Source organism: Engraulis encrasicolus, chromosome 7, assembly GCF_034702125.1.
Source record: "Engraulis encrasicolus isolate BLACKSEA-1 chromosome 7, IST_EnEncr_1.0, whole genome shotgun sequence".
Classification (NCBI taxonomy): Eukaryota; Metazoa; Chordata; class Actinopteri; order Clupeiformes; family Engraulidae; genus Engraulis; species Engraulis encrasicolus.
Window position 1 is genome coordinate 20,687,876 of NC_085863.1, and position 22,500 is coordinate 20,710,375.

General features: G+C 41.2%; 1 protein-coding gene across 1 annotated transcript in view; it reads left to right on the plus strand.

Annotated features, from left to right (window-relative positions):
* Nucleotides 1-8,509: 8,509 nt before the first annotated feature.
* LOC134451740 (NACHT, LRR and PYD domains-containing protein 12-like) overlaps nucleotides 8,510-22,500 on the plus strand; it is a 19,917-nt gene continuing 5,926 nt past the window's right edge. The window contains exons 1-8 of the mRNA XM_063202141.1: nucleotides 8,510-8,625; nucleotides 9,116-9,226; nucleotides 9,395-9,514; nucleotides 9,966-10,088; nucleotides 11,456-11,566; nucleotides 13,799-13,909; nucleotides 19,899-20,194; nucleotides 20,585-22,376. Coding sequence (XP_063058211.1) covers nucleotides 8,510-8,625; nucleotides 9,116-9,226; nucleotides 9,395-9,514; nucleotides 9,966-10,088; nucleotides 11,456-11,566; nucleotides 13,799-13,909; nucleotides 19,899-20,194; nucleotides 20,585-22,376 — 2,780 coding nt within the window. The remainder of the gene's footprint in view (nucleotides 8,626-9,115; nucleotides 9,227-9,394; nucleotides 9,515-9,965; nucleotides 10,089-11,455; nucleotides 11,567-13,798; nucleotides 13,910-19,898; nucleotides 20,195-20,584; nucleotides 22,377-22,500) is intronic.

Here is a 22,500-nt window from a genome sequence, read left to right on the forward strand (position 1 = left end):
ATCAGGTGTGAAGTGAACCATATGACTGAAACCAGTTGGCATTTTTAGCTAGGCCTATAATATGCCGCTGTTTAAAATAAAGGAGTTTTAACTTAATTAAATTGACCACTCCTTGTATCTATGCAAGATTTGCCTGAAAGGCCCAACGGTCACCAAGTTTTGAGAAAAATATCCTTAAGCATCCTTAAGCATGGGAAATGGGGGTGGGAATTAACCTCTTATTTAAAAAAAATGAAATCACCTCAAGTCCCATCCCTAACACAAACCCAATGTACTCATGCACTCATCGTTCCTGTCTAATTAGCAGGTGTGAAGTGAGCCATGTGACTTTTGTTCTTTTAAAAGATGCACCGCTGCATTGTTGTGACAGCTCTTTGGCAGCGTGCCAGAGAGGAGATTAGGAGAGTCTCCTTACAGCCTCATAGTTATATCACAGAGACCTAGAATAAAATGCTCTACCTTTGGCTTTTTAGGTTTTTTATGATTGGACAGTTGAAGACTGACAGGAAATTTGTGGGGGGAGAGAGAGAGAGAGATGGGGCATGATTGGGATATGACCCCAGCCTGACCCGAACGCCCCATGGGTCTCCATGGGCATGTATCCCATATGGATGGGTGCCTTAGCACACTGTGCCACACCATACCCTTCAAGCACACTTTGTATGTAGTATGTGAAAAAAAAACTATAGAACTCCCACACAATGACCCATTTGGTCTTGACCTCAACTGCCAGCTGAGTTGAACAAAACTCACAAGTTGTACGTATATAGCATATGAACACGCAATGTAATAAAATTTGAGATCTTTTATGAACAGCATAGATAATGTGGCCTTTCTGACACAACCCAATAGTTCCTGGTCTGTGTAGTTGTTATATCAGATGTGATCCACCTGACAGTGTTGCTCTCTGCTAAGTTGCCCTGCTGCGTTGCTGTGGCAATTCTTAGGCCTGATGCCAGAGACAATAAGAAGTGAGACATTTCAAAGATGGCATGAAACATGTTCTCAAAATACAGTTTTTGTGTGTACAGCAAAGGATGAGCTTCTTATTTTCACATATAGTCCCCTTGAAGTGGACCAAAAAGTTAACAAACAGAAAAATAACTATTCTACTCTTCTTTTACTCAACTTTGGCTGTTTTAAAACACAGTATTATGTTGTTGGATGTTCCTTGTTTGGATATCCATTTTTTTCTGCTGGTACGAAGTGGTCCTCTAGCTTTATTATATTGGTCTGTTTGATGTGTGTCTGCATTGTGAAAGTAGGAATAGATTTTAGTTTGTAAACATAAAAACTGGTATATGTGCCCCCATAATTCCTTGGGTCCCCATGGCTATGTAGCCAATATTTAAATAGGTGTCTTGGCCTGCTGAGCCATAGCATCCCCTACACCAACACTTTTGTATGTATGTGAACATCACCTGACTTACGCCATCTGGCTGCATTTCACTAAGTTATACGCAAGGGCGTTCCAGCTTCCTCGTGAAACCATCTTAGGACTGTTAAAATCAGATTCATTTCTGAACAAATGAGCCAATCAGGATTGCAGGGTGAGATTTTCCATAGAAGGCTCTTCTCGTGGCTTTTCTTCAACCTGTCGTTCTCAGGTAGGTCACGGGTCGAGTTCATTGTGAGTGGCTAAAGTAGCAAAGGAGAATCTCATGACTTTGACAGCCTACCGTGATGAGAAGATTTTGGAAAGTCTCCTTTCAGCCTCATAGTTATATCACAGGAACCTAGATTGTAATGTGCCAGTTATTTAACATGGGCGCTTCTTAGTTTAGTTTTAATTTAACTTTTTGGTATCTTTTTAACTTTGGTTGTTTGTTCCTTTCGTTCTTTGGTTTTGGACTTTATTATGATGGGACAGTTGAAGAATGCGACAAGAAATGAGTGAGATGGGGTGTGATTGGAAGGCCAGATTCAAACAGGGTCCCCATGGACACCAAACCTCTGTCCCTGCATGTATCCCATATGGATTAGTGATGTGTCGGTCGCGAACGAAACGGCTCTAAGCACCGGCTCTTTGAAGTGAACGAGAGGAACCGGCTCAGCAATGGGAGCCATTTTAGGATTATTTTTGGGAGCCGTTTTTGTTTTTTTGTTTGTTTTGTCCTTCTCTCCCCTCCCTCTCATTGTGTGTATCCTCTAAAAGTGCCAGTGGTTACAGAGCAGGTGTTACAGACACACTCACAGCGATCAGAAATACATAGTATGTATTAAAACCTTTTAAATTTACTTTACATTTGGGTATGTTGGGTCATTGTTTAACGACTGCATGCACACAGCATGCACTGCCCAAAGTACTTCACAATGTCAATAATGATGAATGAATGTTGTAAAATAAAATTAAAACTATTAATGTATTAATAATGTAAACATATAAGTAGGGAGCCGAAAGAGTACTCTCCATATTAAGAAGAGCCATTAGAACTGCATCTCAAAGAAGAGCCAAAAATCCCATCACTAATATGGATGGGTGTCTTAGACCACTACACCACTGCTGAGAACACTTCCTACAAGCACACTTTGTACGTAGTAGGCCATGTGAACACACAATGCTGTAAAAACTGAGATCTTTGTTCATTAACATCATAAATAATGTGGCCATCATCCCATAGTTCCTTGTCTGTCTAGTTGTAGTTGCTAACTTCATTAGCTACTTTGATGTTTTCAATGCAATTTCCCATTGGGAACTACCCAAGTAGCTAACTGCCTAACAACTTCGCTTTTCAGAAATGCAACCCAGGTGTAATCCACCTGACTGTTGTTCTCGCAAAGTTGACCTGCTGCATTGCTGTGGCAACTTTGGCAGCGTGTCAGAGACCCTAGAAACATCAAGGTATATTTTGAAGATGCCCTGAGGCATGTGCTCCAAATGAGGTGTTAATGCACTATGTACAGCAGTGACGTGCGGTCAGGTTTATGGCTGGTGAGGCACTGACTTTTCCAATATCAGATTTTCAAATATATAATACTACAGCTACAGTATTAGTAAATATTTGCCAAATAGGCCTACCGATAAGTTTCATATGTCATAGCTTTCTTAACATAAGGTAAGCCTACATATTAAAACATGCTGCATTTCCGTAGAGAAAATGCTATTAGATCTCTCTCACACACACACACACACACACACACACACACACACACACACACACACACACACACACACACACACACACACACACACACACACACACACACACACACACACACAGGATTCAAACAGTGGTCTCACATAAACCACACAGCACCAAGGCGGACAAACAGGAGCATCACGGCGGATGCTCAAACACACACACACAGGATTCAAAACACTGGTCTCACATAGACCACTGAGCACCACGGCGAACAAACCGGTGTGGTAGCTTTTGTGATACGCACCGGATTCTCATGCAAATGTACATCTACTTGTACGAGGTTACGGCAAGCGATGTGGGACAAAGGTATGGCAGGAAGCGAATGTCAACATAAACAGAGATTACACAAACTTCGATATGGTCACCAAATATTTTGGGACTGTCATTTATGTTATGCCTACACTTTGGAATTAGATCAGAGTCTTGTTGTTACACGGGTATATTTGATTTACCTCAACGGTACCCTGTACTCAAGTTTAATTGGTCCACCCTACAAGCAGATACAGGGCACATGAGAATCCGGTGCGTATCACAAAAGCTACCACACCGGACAGAATCACGACACAAACACAGGCCTCACACACATAGGAAACACTGGTCTTACCTTTACTCGTACATCAGGTCCATGCGCCGCTCTTTCTGGATGAAAACATCCGTGACTGTCATAGCCTAGAAATCCTTGTCTTTTCTTAGCCTCAGAAGCCTGTCCTTCTCAATGCCAACGCCTGTTGCAACATGCAGAATGGCGGAGATCTCATTCATCAGCTCGACATAATTCCCACGATTCGAAGAGTGTGTACTCTCATCACTACCGCGAAACGCCAGCTCCTCCTGAATGAGACGTTTTAAGACCTCACGGTTCTCCTTCACTTTGGTGTTGTGCATGCTAACGTTACTTTAGCCAGTGCTGTTCATCCAAAGCCACATCTATTCGAGACGCCCCAAACGTCTTCAAAGCAATTTGGCATTGAATATGAGTAGCCGAGGATTTGTGTTTCGTGAGGCTCCTTGGTACATTTTTAAGTCACAAAATCCCATGCTAATGGTCTTCCACACATTCTCGCCGGTTGCAAACAAGAGACACGGATAACAAAAAATCTTTTCTGTTGTACCACTCACTTTGAAATGATCGGGTCGTTCTAATCTTCTGACTGGTCACCTGCAGCAGCAAACCCTTCAGCTCTTATCTGTCGCTCCTCCATTCTTTATCACATATTTTCCCCCTTGGAAATCCAACTTTGAGAATGCTCTTAGTTTCCTTATGAAATCCACTTCCATGGTAGCAGTCAAAGTGAACAAGCTAGCCAACACTAATGACACCGACTGACTGTATTTTGAACTTAAGATTCGCTCTGACGTAACTCACCAGCAACACTCTCAACGCCAGAACGAGGTTGCGGTCTGACTGCTGCTAGCCGCACCACTGTATCTTTCAGTGGGCGTTATGCCAAAGCGTTCAGAGTAAAGAAATGATAATCACACGTAGTTTTTAAAAAATCGGGAAAATGAGGGCGCACCATACATATTTCTATTAACTGTACGTTTAATACAATATTACCAGGTTGTATACACAGAACGAGCAAAATGGCGCATGCGCTCAAGCTTATTAACGAGGGATTGCGCCATCTGGGGTGAGGCAAGCTCGGAGCTGCCCCAATTGTTGAATGCATGTTGCTATGCCACTGATCATTAGTTGATGTTGTTCTCAGCCTTACAAGACCAGCATTTGATACACAGGCATCAAATGGATGTTAATGGGATCCAGTTCAACCGGTCTGTCTATTGCATGATGGTTTGTTCATTTCCATGTACATGTTCACAAAACCTGCAAATACATTTTTCAGGAATGCAGTCCAATTACTTAATTACAGTCCTCCTGTCATTGTTGCGTAACCAAACAGAGCATTGCACATGGCCTGATAACCACAGCTTCGACAGCACAGAGGCACAGCCGGCTGTCACTGATGTCCATTCACAATGGAGAAGACACCCTCCTTACAGAGCGCAAGGGATCCAAGGTGTGTGCCTAACTGCACCATAGATACAGTATAGTAAAGCGCACAATATTACCTTCTTTGACACCAGGTTGCCCTTCCATTTGTGTACCAATGAGGTTCCACTTGAAACTGTGCCAGACGTAGCAAGGCATTGGAAGTACTACAGTATATGAGTGATTCTCCCGATTCGACTACGCTTTTAAGTCCATGGATTTTATTTGCCAATTCCACTAACTATTAACTGCATCCAATGCTGTTTTGGACATTAGCACACAATTATCTTTCATATAATACAGAAAGTGTAGACATGGCATTAGCAAGATTCAGCATTCAGCAAGAATGAATATTTAATACTGGTTTTGGGCGTTTTCATGCCGTCCTGTTTTCCAAATGTCAGATTCAGTCTTCATATTAGCATGTAAAGAAACTTGTTTTGCCCAAGACGATGGCAAATGTTGATTCACAGTAATCATCACAATATGACAAAACTGTCAGAAAGACCACTGTCCTTTCCATTACACATGAAATTTGCCATTTTGTGTGTGTCCACGAAAACTGTGTTAACCGTGTCACAGTCTGAAACCCCCTCCATAAATCAGTAATGGTTTGGTCTTAGGCCATACGAATAACATCACGTGATGTCATAACCTCTTTGGCAGGATATGGGAAGACTTTTTTGTAAGTTTTGAGCTCCATCCTTCCATAATTTAATCCATTCTTTTTCATGTTCTCATAGCGGGAAAATTGCCTGTCAACTGTGTTATCAACATATTCATAAGAATCTGATTTAGAAATCACATGTAGAAAAACACAGATAAAGCATACAGATACATGCATTGATTAAGGTGTTGTGGTGGAACTTCTGAGGTCCTCAGTTAGCACAACACCATAAAAATGGCTGAAATGTCAACCGTGTTACCGTCAATGGTGTTACAATTAGCTATGACAGTCAGGGTTGCCAGATAAGGGTGATGATTTCCAGCCCAAAACATTTTCAAAACCCGCCTAGAAGCACAAAATCCCGCCCAATTCTATTGGTTCCTATGGCAAAAACTGTCCAGGTTTTTCTGATAAATGCCATTTTTACCCGCACACGGCCATCCTAAGCAGCCCAATTGGGCGGGAACCAGCCCAATCTGGCAACACTGATGACACTGGAGGAGGAGTATGTTTTTGCCAATTTATCTCCATATTGACAGACAAACAAACAAAATATTTTGTTTTCTAGGGAAATGAGTTCGTCTGCTCTGTTTTTTTTCCCTAAAAAAGTGCCGACTTGTTCCCCTGCACTGTTGACCGTAACACAGTTGAGTAACACGGTTGACTGTTTTGAAAGTGTTTTTCAGCTATTGATCCCTTATGTGTTGGAAAAATCCTATGAACAGACACTAGGGATTATCTCTGGAGAAGGAAGTCTTGTGTAAGGAGGGTGACTAAATTCAAATCAGACGTTACAGGGATTTATAATGAAAAATGTGTCAGTCTGTATCACAGTGAATCATAAAATCCTACTTATGAAGCTCAACAATCACATGTTCTATATCAGTTGCACAGATTAATGACAACATTATTGCTAAGGGACATAAGCACTTTCAAACGTATGTTGTTTCAACTCTGTAGTATTTTTATATATGTTTGAAATGACATAGTATTTGTCCATAACACAAATAAGCAAGCAAATGTTCGCTTTCATTAGAGTATTTATCAAATGATTTAAGATTAAGCTTGGCAATTTGTTTGTTTGGAAACTTAAATATACAGCTCCAGGCCACTTTATTAGAATAGCATGTAAAAGTTGATTTATTTCCATAATTCCATCAATAATGTTAAACTGTCTTGGATTATAGATTCATGGCCCAGTTTTTTAACTATTCCAATCATTAAATTGTTTATTTTTACACATTTTGGTCTTCCAGCTCAAAAAAAACATGAATTGGGGAATTCACATCATTAGAATATTGTAATAAAATCACAATTTTCTTCATCAAAATTTGTTTCACGTTAGTGCACATCAAATCAGTTGAAATGTGGTACTTTCTATACAACATGCAATGTTCAATACTTGGTTAGGACTCTCTCTGTCTTAATATTATTAATAATAACGGCCATGATGCGTTTAACATTGAAGTCAATGGCAGAAACAGTGCATGGGAGTAATGGAAGGCCAGATATCCTTGATGCTTTGCAGTCAGCTGTTTTTGTATAGCTGACCTGGTGTCCCACACTTCACTCTTCAATATACCCTGTAGATTTCCATGCCACGTTTTGACGCTAACTCACCGGTTTAATTCTAAATCACCAGAAATGAAACCCCATTGAAAATGAATGGGGTTTTATTTCTGGTGAGTTAGAATTAAACTGGTGAGTTAACACCAAAACGTAGCATGGGTATCTACGAGTATATTGAAGAGTGAAGTGTGGGACACCAGGTCAACAAACAAGAACAGCTGACGGCAAAGCATCAAGGATATCTGGCTTTCATTACTCCCATGCACTGTTTCTGCCATTGACTTCAATGTTAAATGCATCATGGCCGTTATTAAGACAGAGAGAGTCCTAACCAAGTATTGAACATTGCATGTTATGTAGAAAGTACCAAATTTCAAATGATTTGATGTGTACTGATGTGAAACGAATTTTGATGAAGAAAATTGTGATTTTATTACAATATTCTAATAATGCGAATTTCCCAATTCATGGGTTTTTTGAGCTGGAAGGCCAAATTATGTAAAAAGAAAAAATTGAATGATTGGAATAGTTAAACAACTGGGCCATGCATCTACAATCCATGACAGTTTAACATTATTGATGGAATTATGGAAATAAATCAACTTTTTCATGCTATTCTAATAAAGTGGCCTGGAGCTGTATACACTATGTAAACATCTAGGTCATTTAGTTGAAAAAAAAATACTGATAATTGACATTTTGCTTTTGCCAAAAGCGTAGGCGAATCGTAGAATCACTTATATGCTCTGCAGTTAGGTTGAAATTAAAACTTATAAAATATCATGAGAAATATAATTTGCGATACCCATTCCTAATAATGCCTCTGCTTTCCTGGTTTGGCCAGGAATGATCAACATTGTGGACTCCTGTAGGAAGAGGTATCGCTCAGTTTAAGAATATATATATATTTTTTTACAAATAACGGATACTTTTTGGAACATTTACAATTGCAGAGCTTAGCCAGCCAGAATATTCACCTTCATACTTCTTGGTAAATGTGTCAAAGGGAATGGGGGACACACTAAATACTTTTTGTCCACTGAAAGTATTATCTGGCCTTTACTAAAAAGGCCATTGACTGATACTAAAGTTGTGTGTATAGTGTTTAACATCCTGTCTGGCTGTTTTGAAAGACCAATCATGAATAAGAGACCTGACTCCCCCACACTCAGCTTTTCGTGGATGAAGAGTGACCAGTCTAAAGATGACCTCATCACCTTCAGATCGACACAGGGAGACACCCATCCTAATACCAGGTAGTGTATGGCTACAATGGTATTGAAAAGACTTTAAAGGAAAGGTCCACCCTCTTTCGACTTTCATATATTTGCAGTATTTCCAAGCATAACACATGAATGTACAGTACAGTAAGGTACAGTAAATGGTACCATTGGCATCAATATTCAGAGGAGTAGATGTGTGCACATCCCACCCGATGGGCCAGGTGCAGGACAATCAATGCAATAATCCAGGTGAAATAGAATAAAGTCCCCAAACACTGCTTGTCTTCTGTGAAAATGTAATAGAGCGAGCGCAACATTTCGACCTTCAGGTCTTCATCAGACTTTTGCCTAATGAAGACCTAAAGGTGGAAACGTTGCGCTCTTGCTATTAAATTTTCACAAGAAGACAAGCAGTGTTTGCGGATTTTCTTCCTTTTTACAGTACACCTTTTCCCAAAGAAAGGGCATTTAAAATACTTGGTTAGGAAATATGTGTAACATTATTGTCATACTCTTTGTAAAGACCAATCCAGAATAAGAGACCTGACTCCCCCACACCCAGCTTTGGGTCGATGAAGAGTGACCAGTCTAAAGATGGCCTCATCACCTTCAGATCGACACAGGGAGACACCAGGTAATGGTTGGCCATCATTCACCTGCATACCACAGTAACTATAGGAGACTATTATTTAATAACACATAAAATAAATAATAATATGCTGTAATAATCATGCAAAATATGATATTCAAAGATGTTTTAAAGACATGTTGTGTTTAACATCCTGTCTTACTGTTTTGAAAGACCAATCCCGAGTAAGAGACCAGCCTCCCCCACACTCAGCTGTGTGTCGATGAAGAGTGACCAGTCTAAAGATGACCTCCTCACCTTCAGAGATGGCGGCAATATTGATCTTAAACCCAGGTAAATACAACAGAACCTCAAGTTTGGAAGCACAATTATTAGAAATATTTTAGCTCACTACTATGGCATTGCATGCATTCTTATTTTGTATGTTTTCACCAAAAAATATCATTTGCGATACCCATTCCTAATAATTTAAATCTTGCCTCCGCCTTTCTGGTTTGGCGAGGAATAATCAACATTGTGGAATCGTGTAGGAAGAGGTATCACTCAGTTTAAGAATTATTTTTTACAAATAACGGATATTTTTATGAACATTTACAATTGCAGAGCTTAGCCAGCCAGAATATTCACCCTTCATACTTCTGGGTAAATGTGTCAAAGGGAATGGGGGACACACTAAATACTTTTTCTCCACTGAAAGTATTATCTGGCCTTTACTAAAAAGGCCATTGACTGATACTAAAGTTGTGTGTATAGTGTTTAATATCCTGTCTTGTTGTTTTGAAAGACCAATCATGAATAAGAGACCTGACTCCCCCACACCCAGCTGTGTGTCGATGAAGAGTGACCAGTCTAAAGATGGCCTTATCACCTTCAGATCGACACAGGGAGACACCCATCCTAATACCAGGTAGTGATGATTAGCATATCAACATACTGTATGTATACTATGGCTACAAAGTTATTGAAAATACTTGACATTACACTACTGTAATATTACACAGTCTTAAGAGGTTAAGTAACCTATAATGACTTTGCCATTGGTACTCTAGTAACAGCAAATCAGGGCTATAGTCAAGTCCACCTTTGTAGACTCTAAGACAAGTCCAAGACCAAGACTAGTCAAGTCCAAGTCCAAAGAGGTTTGAGTCCAAGTCAAGCCAGAGTCACATGTCGATCAATGTTGATAATTAAAAGGATGAATGTCAATAATGTGAATGAAGGTAACCTATATGTCATGCATGTGAAGACAAACTTGTATGTTACTGGATTTCAACCTCCACCTTAGAATTAGAACTTAGAACTTGGGTGAGTCCAGAAGCCTCAAGTCTGAGTCCGATCTCAAATACAACAGCCCTGCAGCAAATGTATCGGTCTTCAGCAGCTTAATAACCTTTGTCTTAACAGCCTTAAGAACTTTTCTGTTAGGAGATCTTGCAACAATGATTAGGTATGTATACATGGGCACTTCTGATCCGATTAGAATAGGGATATTTTTTTAATCCAATCAGGAATCCCCTTGTATATGGCCTGATCGGAGTAGATTTCGTTGATTGGATCAGAATTCGAATCGGAGGTGGTGTAGTCCGATCCGATCCACTCTATTCCACTTGAACATTGTTTGTGTCGCAATCGTGCCACATATTTTAACAAAATTAATGAAGCTCTGGTTATCCTAACATTTTTACGCCGCTCTTGGTCGCTGAATTCCTGCAGAACAACTCTCTCCCACTAATCCTGGCTCCGTACTCTCATCCACAGACTGTTTTCTTGTTGGTCAGGTGTTTTAAAGTGAACTGATGACAACAGCATGTCTGAGTGCTGCTGTTTCCATCCTGCCCGTTAGCGCAACATTAAGTACAGCAGTGTCGCTTCCTGCTGCACTTTCAGATAAACTAAAATTATAAATAAAGCAAGCGATACTTACAAGTTTATCGCGGTTTCAATAATATAACACGGCCTGTTACTAACCACGGTCCCTGGTAACCGCGCGTGGCAGGTATTCGAACGTTCGAGGTCAATGTAATGTATACACTTCATTCCGATCAGACTAATCGGATCAGATCTATTCCGATCGGCGAAAAAAGCGCCATATATAGGCCTACACAGCTAATGATGGAATCTGTAATGTGAAAATGTAAGAGGATGGTCAAAATAAATAATAAAAAGTATAGTACTCAAAGCTAGGCCAGGCACACCTTTCCCCAAGAAAGGAAATTAAAAATATTTGTTTGGGAAATTAAATATGTGTAACATCATGTCATACTCTTTGTAAAGACCAATCCAGAATAAGAGAACAGACTCCTCCACACCCAGCTGTGTGTCGATGAAGAGTGACCAGTCTAAAGATGACCTCCTCACCTTCAACGAGAGACAGGGAGACAACAGGTAATGATATATCAACATACTGTATGTATACTATGGCTACAAAGTTATTGAAAATACTTTGCTACCATATGACATTATTTCAAAGGAAAGGTCCACCCTCTTTCGACTTTCATATATTTGCAGTATTTCCAAGTATAACACATTAATGTAAATTACAGTAATGTACAGTAACTGGTACCATTAGTATCAAGCCGCAAGTGATCACTGGGCGGAATTAAATAGCCATTTTGCACTCTGTTGAATTCTACATTCATTTTAAAGTGCTTTATAAGTACCTTTGATGATGTTTTATTTGGTACCATAGACTTCCATTGCTATGGCTATATGGCTATACTGTCAAACTAGGTGTAGCCAAGTGGAAGATAGCGACTACGCCACCTGGTGGTAGTAAGTGGTATCACCAGGAATTAATTTACTGAAAGGCTAAACAGGTTCGTTGTACAGAGACAGAAACGAGGGTCCCAAATACATTTGTTTTATTTTTCTTTTCAACGGTGCAAACTTGGTTTCAATAAATAAAACACAGACAATTAGACATACATTGTGCACACACATGCACTGAAGTAACGCAGTCCAGTCACAGAAGAGGGGTTAATAGGAGGAGGTGGAATCACGAATGGCGCCCGACATACCAGCAGCAGAGAAAATGTATCTCAAATCCCAGCAATCAAAGCACACAAAAACATCAATAAAATAAAGGAAAGAAAAGCGAAACCACTGCAACATAAGCATGCAAAACTCAAAAGAAAATGTAAGTAAGTCACTGCACACACTAGGCTACTGGATATGAAGGCGTGGACGTAGCCACCAGAGCCGTTTTCCCTAGAATGAGTGACTGATGCACACACAGCCCAATAGGCGCGTTGCAGATGGATGAAGGCGGGTGACGCAGCCAAAAAGCTCAATGAGCTCAAACAAACCCCGCCACAAGGTACAAACAAAATAAAACACAAACATAAAATAACGAAAATCAAACTCTTCTCCAGACAAAACAGCAGTTGGAGCGGCGTATACGGGCATCCCAAATTGCGTCCTCGTCCTGGAGACGGCTGGTGCGCACTACGAACACAAAGGCTTCAATTACCAACTCGAAAGGAAGTTTAACACATTGAATGATGTGCGCGCGGTCACAATACCCACCTTGCGCACTGGGATCTCACACACAACTGCCGCGGAGCCTCCCCTTTCCCACGCGTAATTCCAGGCTAAGGAAAGTACAAATACGGCTCACATTAGAAACCGGCAATAACTATAAAAGTTCAATAGATGTGTGCGGAGATCCACAACTTACCCTGGCCTACAGCTCACTAGGCGGGGATTATCAGCGCAATACGGGCAACGACAAAAGGGCCAATCGAACGGCAACGTCTCCAACGAACGCAGCGTGCCCACGCCAACAATGCGGTCTGGCCGCAGCGGAAGATGCCAGACCAGGAAGCAGTAGCCTTGCCAAGTAAATAGTCTAACTCCCGCCCACTGCTGTCAGTCAATCAATCATCAGACGCGCTGTATGCAGGTGCGCCCTGCTACATAGGCATTGCAAACACATACAGAAAAGTCGTATGTATTCTCATATTTTATCAAGGTTTGGCTACAGATAAGCAATTTTCTGAAATACGGTGGAGTGTTCCTTTCGACATTACACAAGAGTCTTAAGTAATGCAGTATGACTTGGTCATTGCCATTCTGGACACAGCAAATGTATTGGTCTTAACCGTCTTACCTAACCTTTTTTTCTTAAAAGTCTTAATAATCTTTGTCTCAGGAGTTGTGTTACTATGAAAATGTAAGAGGATAATGGAAAGATTTTTTTTTAATGATAATAGGTCTACCACTCAAAGCTAGGCCAGGCACACCTTTCCCCAAGAAAGGAAATTAAAAATATTTGTTTAGGAAATATGTGCACCATTATGTCTTACCCTATGAACAGAGAAATCCCAAATAGGAGACCAGTCTCCCCCACACCCAGCTTTTCGTCGATGAAGAGTGACCAGTCTAAAGAGGATCTCGTCACCTTTAGAGAGAGATACGGAGACACCAGGTAATGGTTGGCCATCATTCACCTGCATATCAGAGTACCTATAATAAAACGTAAAATAAATACATAAATAATGATAGTAATAATAATAATAATAATAATAATAATAATAATAATGATGCAAAATATGATATTCAAAGATGTTTTAAAGATATGTAGGTAATGTGTAACATCCTGTCTTGCTGTTTTGAAAGTCCGAATGAGAGACCTGACTCCCCCACACCCAGCTTTTCGTCGATGAAGAGTGACCAGTCTAAAGAGGATCTTGTCACCTTCAGAGATATTGATCTTCAAGTTAAACCCAGGTAAATACAACAGAACCTCAAGTTTGGAAGCACAATTATTAGAAATATTTTCATACTGCTATGCATGCCTTCTCATTTGGTATGTTTTCCAACATGCACTAGAAACTGATTAAAGGCTTGACATCTCGAGCTGCTTAAAACTATACTCCCTGGTTAACACCCTCATCTTTACACCTCATGATCTAGTACAGGGTTTCCCAAACTGGGGTGCGCGGCCTGCCACAAGGGGGTGCGTGAGCTGAAAAGAGCAATGGCTGAGATATGTGTTTTTATACAGAATTAATTAACATTACACAGTTTTAATTGTTTGGTGAATTGTATGCTGGAAAGATCCACCTGAAGTGTAATTTATAACAGAAAAAATGTCAGGTCTATTGGAAATGAGGATTGCCCAAAATGTGCGGCTGTGCAACATTCACTTAAGGGGTGCACAGACCACATTGAAATGTAAAAGGGGGTGCACAGGGAAAAAAGTTTGGGAACCGCTGATCTAGTATATCATTCATAGCCATTGCCATAGCACGATGTCACCTGTTGACAGTGTTGGGAAGATTAGTTTTAAAATGCATTCATCTACACATTACAGAGTACCTGCCTCTAAATGTAATTTGTAACACATTTTTTAAGTTGCAAAATGTGAGTAACATAACCTGAAAACTATGGATTAACTAATTTATTATTGATTAACTTTACAGACAGTTCGCATCGAGTAATTCTGGCTTGAGTAGACATGAATAGACAGTCACATGGCTGATGGATTAGAGTAACAATAAATTACCACAAAATAGAATGGAGATTGAACAGACGAAAAACTATGGTGTCACAGCAACACTACTACTCTCCAACACCCAGCTTGTGTTGTCCATTTAATGACCCTTATCACTTTCTTAGTTGTACCTGTCTCCTTTAGCCACCAAGTGGTACTATTAAAGGAACAGTCCAACGTGTTTCAATAATAAAGTATGTTCTTCTCTGACCTGTGATGAGCTCATCCCGACCTGTCTCGTCTTTGGACGTGGACCCAGTTATCGACGCGTGCTGCACCAACTCGTTAGCATTAGCTTGGCTCAGCTTTGTCTTTGGGGAGCATCGGATGCTTTAAGTTAGAAATGACCAAATTCCTCCACGTGTTCCCTATTTAAACACCCTTACATGACTAGTTAACCAATATAAAATAGTTTAGGGTGACCAGATCCATTTTTACGACCTGTTTTACGATGTTTGTGTGTCCCAATTTTTGTGTTTCCTTCCGTCCTCACCTTGTGCTTCTGGCCTCAAGATGAGAAGCAACGTCATTGACACAAACTAGACTGACAGTCGGTCATGTTTCCGATATCTGCGGCCGCCATGTTACTCCAGATTGGCTCCAGCCAGGACTACAAGTGTGAACGAAATCAGCACAACAGCGTAAAGGAAACAGTAACGGAAAGGCTGTCTCTGATAGTCTACAACGTTAGGTTATGGTGATGAGTCATTTATTGGAGCGAGGAGGTAGGTGTAATGAAATGCGACCATCTTTGCCAAAACATAAAACTGTTGTTAGCAGCTGCAGTTAGGGCCAAAACATACCAAGGCGGAACGGAACGGTCCCGGGACGAACGCGGTCTTTCTGCTTAGTTTTGGCCGGCGTGTTTTTCTCTGCCTTTCACACTGACAGCGTCGGCGTGCGTGGCCAGTCCTATTCAAAACCCTCCCCACAGCCAAAGCTAGCATGCTACTTTGCCATTCATTTGAATGAGACACCGCCGGTCGCCAGCGTGAAAAATACGCTCGAGTTCTATTTTCCAAATGCAGCGCGGCGCCGAGCCGGCTACCGCCGGTTGGTGTGTAAGGACAGATATGTTTCAATGTATTTTCACCGACGCCGGTAAAAAACGCGGCCGTTCGGCGACGCTTTACCGCCCTGGTGTGTAAGACCCCTTAGTCTGAGGTAAGATGGCAGCTCTGCACCCTGCCTTCAGCCTACTTTAGAATGCCGACTTGATTGATTTCTCCACGGAGGAGGGGAGTCAGCTATGGGTGCTGGGCGAGGACGGTAGGTTGGATAGTTGAGGGGCGGGGCTGTCCTGGAAAATACAGACAATTTGGTCACCCTAAAATAGTTGCACCAAATTGAACGTGGCGATTTTGTAAAGAGATGGCACTGTAATCAAAGGTGTAATTGTAACACATTCTGAGCTTTTTGACGCATTTGTATCTTCACTCCTAGTTCCCTTTCCCCCTCCCCCTCTCGCAGGGGGGAAAGAGGGGGAAGTAGGCATGAACTATTTGGTAACTTCTAACTTAAAGCAAAGAAACTCAAGAGAAAGAACAATCTCATGGCAGGGAATGCATTGGCCACGGTGTAGTATGGGGGCGTTGCCTGAGGACACGAGTGGATGGAAAATTAACTCCCTTGCGCATGGTCATTGGTCATCCATCCACGATGGATGCCATTTTCGTACTCCGTAATTTGTGGCCAAGTAACGGCAGCTGTTGGTCAGCAGTAATTGCTGGGGGTAATTAAGGACAGCTGACAGACATTCACGCTGTCCTATGACCTGTTCCACAGTGAATAACATTTCCGTACTCCCCTCGCCATCATTTCCTACTACGCTGTTATGACGTGAGTAAGCCCTCTTGTCTCAAGCCTCTTTGCTTAAAGCACCCAATGCTCACCAAGGGACTCACTAGTTTGACGCCGTGTCGGCCTGGATGGGCGGGATTTGGGTTGTGCGGATGGGCGGGATTTGGGTTGTGCGGATGGGCGGGATTTGGGTTGTGCGTACTCGTGGATTTGGGAGCTCATGCACGAGAGTGCTGGGTGCACAGCTGCAGTGCTGGGTGGTTTTGTCGATACACAAAAACATTAGGTCTACTTTCATTCTCAATCGGCGTGCACGAGGGTTGTTTTGTCCACATACAAAAACATTTCTTTAATTCTCAATCGGCGTGCACGAGGGTTGTTTTGTCCACATACAAAAACATTAGGTCTACTTTCATTCTCAATCGGCGTGCACGAGGGTTGTTTTGTCCACATACAAAAACATTTCTTTAATTCTCAATCATAAATATGCCTAAATTCTAATACGTCTCATTCTAAATCAGTGGCACACGGCAAACTGTTCGGCTATTAGTAACGGGCTAATAAATTGCATTGCCAGACTATCATGGCATACGGCTTAAACGGTAACGAGTTTTTTTTTTATTATTAGGTTATGTTGGCCACCTACAAAAATAATTATTTAGGTTAATCCACAAACTGCTTATATGCCTCGTTTGCAATAACGGGACCGACTCAAGGCAACTGCGAGCAAACTTAGAACTCCTAATATGCCTCGTTTGCAATAACGGGACTTTCTGGACTCAACTGCGACCTTCTTGTAAAGATCTTGTCCAGATAAAGTTGCATCGGCGAAGGGTAGGCCTATATTATGAAATATGCTGATAGATAGTACATTGCATTTGACCAAATAATGTACACGTTGGCCACCTACAAAAATAGGCTACTGTAATAATTTAGCTTAATTCACAAACTGCTTCTAATACGCCTCGTTTGCAATAACGGGACCTTGACTCAAAGCAACTACGAGCCAATTTCCAAACTTAGAGCGCTGATGCGTCTAATATGCCTGCAATAACGGACCTTCTGGACTCAGATAAAGTTGCATCGGCCTAGGGTATGCATTTTTTTTATTATTAGGTTACATGTTGGCCACCTACAGAAATAATTATTAAGGTTAATTCACGACTCAAGGCAACTGCGAGCAAACTTAAAACTCTAATGCTTCTAATAGGCCTAGGCCTATGTCTCGTTTGCAATAACGGGACCTCAACGCAGGGAACGTTTAACAAATAATTAGTTCCTATGCCTCGTTTGCAATAACGGGACCTCAACGCAGGGTACGTTTAACAAATAATTAGTTGCTAATAAAAATGTGGTTTACTTGAATGTGTTGTTAAAAAAACGTATAGGTCCATTAGTTCATTTGATGTGCACTAGGCCTACTTCAACTGAAAACACGGCTGAATCTCAAATGGTCCACTTGTGCACTTAAGTGTCCATGTTTCAGTGCGTATTGTGTTAAGTATGCACTGAAACATAGTGCATGAAGTGCACAAGTGCGCCATTTGATTTTCTGCACCGTAGGGGAGCTGTCACTCTGAATGACATAAGGTGCAATTACAGCCCTCTCGGGCGACACGGCGTCAAACTAGCGAGTCCCGCTGAGCCAAGCTAATGCTAAAGCATTGGTGCCGCGCACGTTGCTGACTGGGGCCATGTCTTAACGCTTCTGTTGTGTTCGGGTCATTTTTGAGCCGTTTTCGTTAAGTTTTAGTGTGAAAAAAACACACTTTCCTGTATTTTCTTGGAATGAGGGTTCATCTAATCCTCAGTCACAATCATTTCAACACAAAAAAATATGTTTTATCATAAAAAAAAAAAAGTTACATCTGTGGTGTTCGGGTCAAAACTGACCCGGGCATAGCTTTTTGGTTGTTGTATGCATTTCTGAAAAGCTGTTGGTTGACCTTTTTCTTCAGTTTGGTGATTCATGGTGAGGAAAATATATTTCTTGCCTAAAAAAAAAATTGCCAGCTTTTTCATATTACAAATCCAATATGGCCGCCGGACAGTCCCATACACTACAATACGTCATATCTCTTGTCTACTCATATGTTTTCATGGTCAGGAATTCCATTTCTGCATTATATAATGAGATTTTTTGCACATTTGTTTGCAAAATAATGTTTTGCACATTATTTTGTCCAAAAAACGTATCAAAAATTCATAATGGCACCCAAACATGTAGAACTGGTCTTATACTTTCCATAAAGTTGATGTGGCAATGAGATAATGGTCCATGTTCATAGCATAGTGGATTCAGATGAATAGTGTGGCTTTTTTCATGTTCATTGCATTAGATTGGCGAAATAGCTGTGACTCTGACAGAATGGTTATTTTGTATATTTACCTTCCCCGACTTTGTCGCGAAGGTTATGTTTTGACCGCTGTGTATTTATTTATTTATTTGTGAATATGTTTGTTTGTTTGTTTGTACTTCGTATAACTGAGACAGAACTGAGCCGAATTTTATGAAATTTAGTGGGATGATTGGTTATGACCCAAGGAACAATCAATTAGTTTTTGGGAGTGATTGGGTCAAAGGTCAAGGTCAAGGTCAAAAATTTGGACAATGTCATGCCCCACACTCTGAAGATGGCCAGAAAAAAATAAGTGGCGTAGGCGAAGGTTTGCGCTCTACCGAGTGCCCATTCTAGTTACCACACTAAAATCATATAAATATTGAAAAACACCAAGTCAACATATTTAAACATTGATTTTATGTACTGAAAAACTAATTTAGTTGACATTTGGTCTTTATCCTGCTATAAATCTCTTTGGGTTGATTTGGACACCACACCACAAATGTCACTATTGATGATATTTTTCAATATTATAGAAAAACTAATAAAAGAAATTTGGGGGTTGTTGTACTCTCATGTAAGCTGTAATACATGAACAACATAATCACTAATGGTATCACTTTAGGAAGTATTAATAGTGAATTTATGCAGGTTTTGATAGTTTTGGTCATCAACAACGATTTGCATAATCTAAGATGAAAGACCTGTAAAGTCAAAAAGATCAATAAATAAAGTAGTATTTCCATGGATATGAATACATACCTAGTTAGCTATGAGATGAAAAACAATATTTGATGAGAACTAGTGTTTTTAGGTATTTTATGGCTGAGTTTTGTTATCACGGGTCAAAAATGACCCGAACACCACAGGTGTATGCAGCTTATGAACACAACACAAGGGTTAAGACGAGACAGGTCGGGACAAACTCATCTCAGGTCAGACAAGAACATACTTTATCATTGGTACATGGTGGACTGTTCCTTTAACACTTGTGTTAATTTTTAATGTGTAGATCAGGTAGGGATGTCAGATTGTCCATTTTCTGATACCCCACCTTACCACCTATACCTTTCTCCTTTAGCACTCTACTACTGGACCAAACAACTCATTCATCCACAAGAAAAACAGCAACAGACGACTTATCTGCTGTGTTTGAAAAGTTTGAGCATAGGGCTATCACTTTCATGAAGAATGAACTGAAGAGACTCAAGAAGCTCCTGAGCCCAGATTACCCAGAATCCCCTGGTGGTGAGGATGAGGAGGAGGAAAAGGAGAGTGAAAAGGACCAGATAGATGCCAGAGACGGAGCCCTGAGGATTGCAGTGCACTTCCTGAAGGACATGAGTCAGGAGGTCCTCGCTCAGCAGCTGGAGGAATGTGAGTAATAGCACTTCCTGACATTAGCTTAACTTCAGTAGCATTATGCCAGGAGAGTGGAACAGGTTTCCACTGCTGTGATTTAGCAACAGACCCTCCCTCAAACTATGCTCATGAACTGGAGCAAATAAAATGTTAAATGAAATAATTACCTGTATATTGTATTGCTTTGCCTTGTTTATCTAGATGTTACTAACCTAGTCATAGCTGTAATGACTTGTGTCCTGATGTTTTTAGTGTCAGGCATTGCAGCTTGCTCACCTGTTTACAGAAGTCCATACTCACATGTGTGGATGAATATGGATGGACACGTGCAGTACGTGTTTATGTACAAGATAACCAACACAATGTCTTATATCAGTACTGTATATCATCTTCTATATATTTTAGATGGGCTGTTTTCTAGATGCCAACAAGAGCTCAAAAACAGGCTATCTAAGAGGTTCCAAAGTGTGTTTGAAGGAATTCCAACACAGGGGAACCCTGCATCTCTGGAGAAGATCTACACAGAGCTCTACATCACAAAGAGGGAATGTGTTGAGGTCAGTACTGAACATGAGGTCAGGCAGATAGAGAGGGCATCCAAGACCCAAGTAACAAAGGGAGAGAGAGCCATCAGCTACGATGACGTCTTCAAGCCCTTACCTGGACAAGACAAACCCATCAGAACGGTGCTGACTAAAGGAGTGGCTGGAGTTGGTAAAACAGTCTCTGTGCAGAAGTTCATTCTGGACTGGACTGAACGACGAGCAAATCAGAGCATTCACTTCCTGCTCCCTATGCCTTTTCGAGAGATAAATCTGATCGAAGAGAAGAAATACAACCTTATGGAATTCATCCATCACTTTTTCAAGGAAACAGGTGACTTCATCTTCTCCTCTGATCAAAGATACAACATTGCCTTCATCTTTGATGGTCTGGAGGAAAGCAGGCTTCCTCTGGATTTCCAGCATAATGAAGGCATCTACAGTGTATCAAAACCTGCCTCTGTCGATGTCCTTCTCACAAACCTCATCAAGGGTAATCTGCTCCCCTCTGCTCTTGTTTGGATCACATCCCGACCGGCAGCTACCAATCAGATCCCTTCTGAATGCATTGACCAGTTGACAGAAGTACGGGGTTTCACTGACTCACAGAAGGAGGAGTACTTCAAGAAGAGAATCAGAGAAGATAACACAGCCAACAGAATCATTGCACACCTGAAGTCATCCAGGAGCCTCTACATAATGTGCAACATCCCAATCTTCTGTTGGATTGCAGCCACTGTCCTGAAGTCAATCCTGGTGGAAGCCAAAAATGACGAGATTCCATCTTCCTTCACCCAGATGTACATACACTTCCTGATCATACAAGCCAAGCACATCAGTCAGAAGTACAAAGATATCTGGAACCGTGAGACCATTCTGTCCCTGGGGCGACTGGCTTTCCAGCAGTTGGAGAAGGGCAATCTGATCTTCTATGAAAACGACCTGAGCGAGTGTGGCATTGATGCCAAAGATGCCACAGTATACACGGGGGTCTGCACCCAGATCTGCAGAGAGGAGGCAGGGATATACCAGGGGAAGGTGTATAGCTTTGTTCATCTGAGCATTCAGGAGTTCCTGGCCGCATTATATGTGTTTCTCCATTTCATCAGGAGAGAGACGAGGTTGTCCAAGGAACCTGTTCAACACCAAACCTCTCCACTTAAGGCACTGCTCAATGCTAACACACTCCATGAGCTTCATCAGACTGCAGTGGACCTGGCCTTGAAGAATAAGAATGGACACCTGGACCTTTTCTTGAGATTTCTTCTGGGCCTCTCACTGGGATCCAATCAGAAACTCCTGCAAGACCTTCTGCCACAGACAGGAAGCAGCTCACTGAAGACAAGGGAAACAGTCCAGTATATCAAGGCGAAGATTGGAAAAGCGCCAAACCCAGATAGATGCATCAACCTGTTCCACTGCCTGAATGAACTGAATGACCACTTTCTAGTGGATGAGGTCCAGGGGTACCTGCGACATGGAATTAAACCCAGGGTAGAATTCTCTCTTTCCCAGCTGTCAGCGCTGGCCTTTGTGCTGCTCATGTCTGAGCAGGAAGTGGAGGAGTTTAACCTGGGGGATTATGGGAAAAATGGCAGATCACATGCAGGTCTCCTGAGGATGATGCCTGTGGTCAAATCATCCAGAACAGTAAAGTGAGTATTGCAGTCGTGAGTCTTGAATTACAGCAATCTCACACCTTCCCTGTTTGAGATGAGTATTCTGAAATTGATTATTCTGTTTTTATTGTTGTTACAAATACTTAACTTTACTTACTAT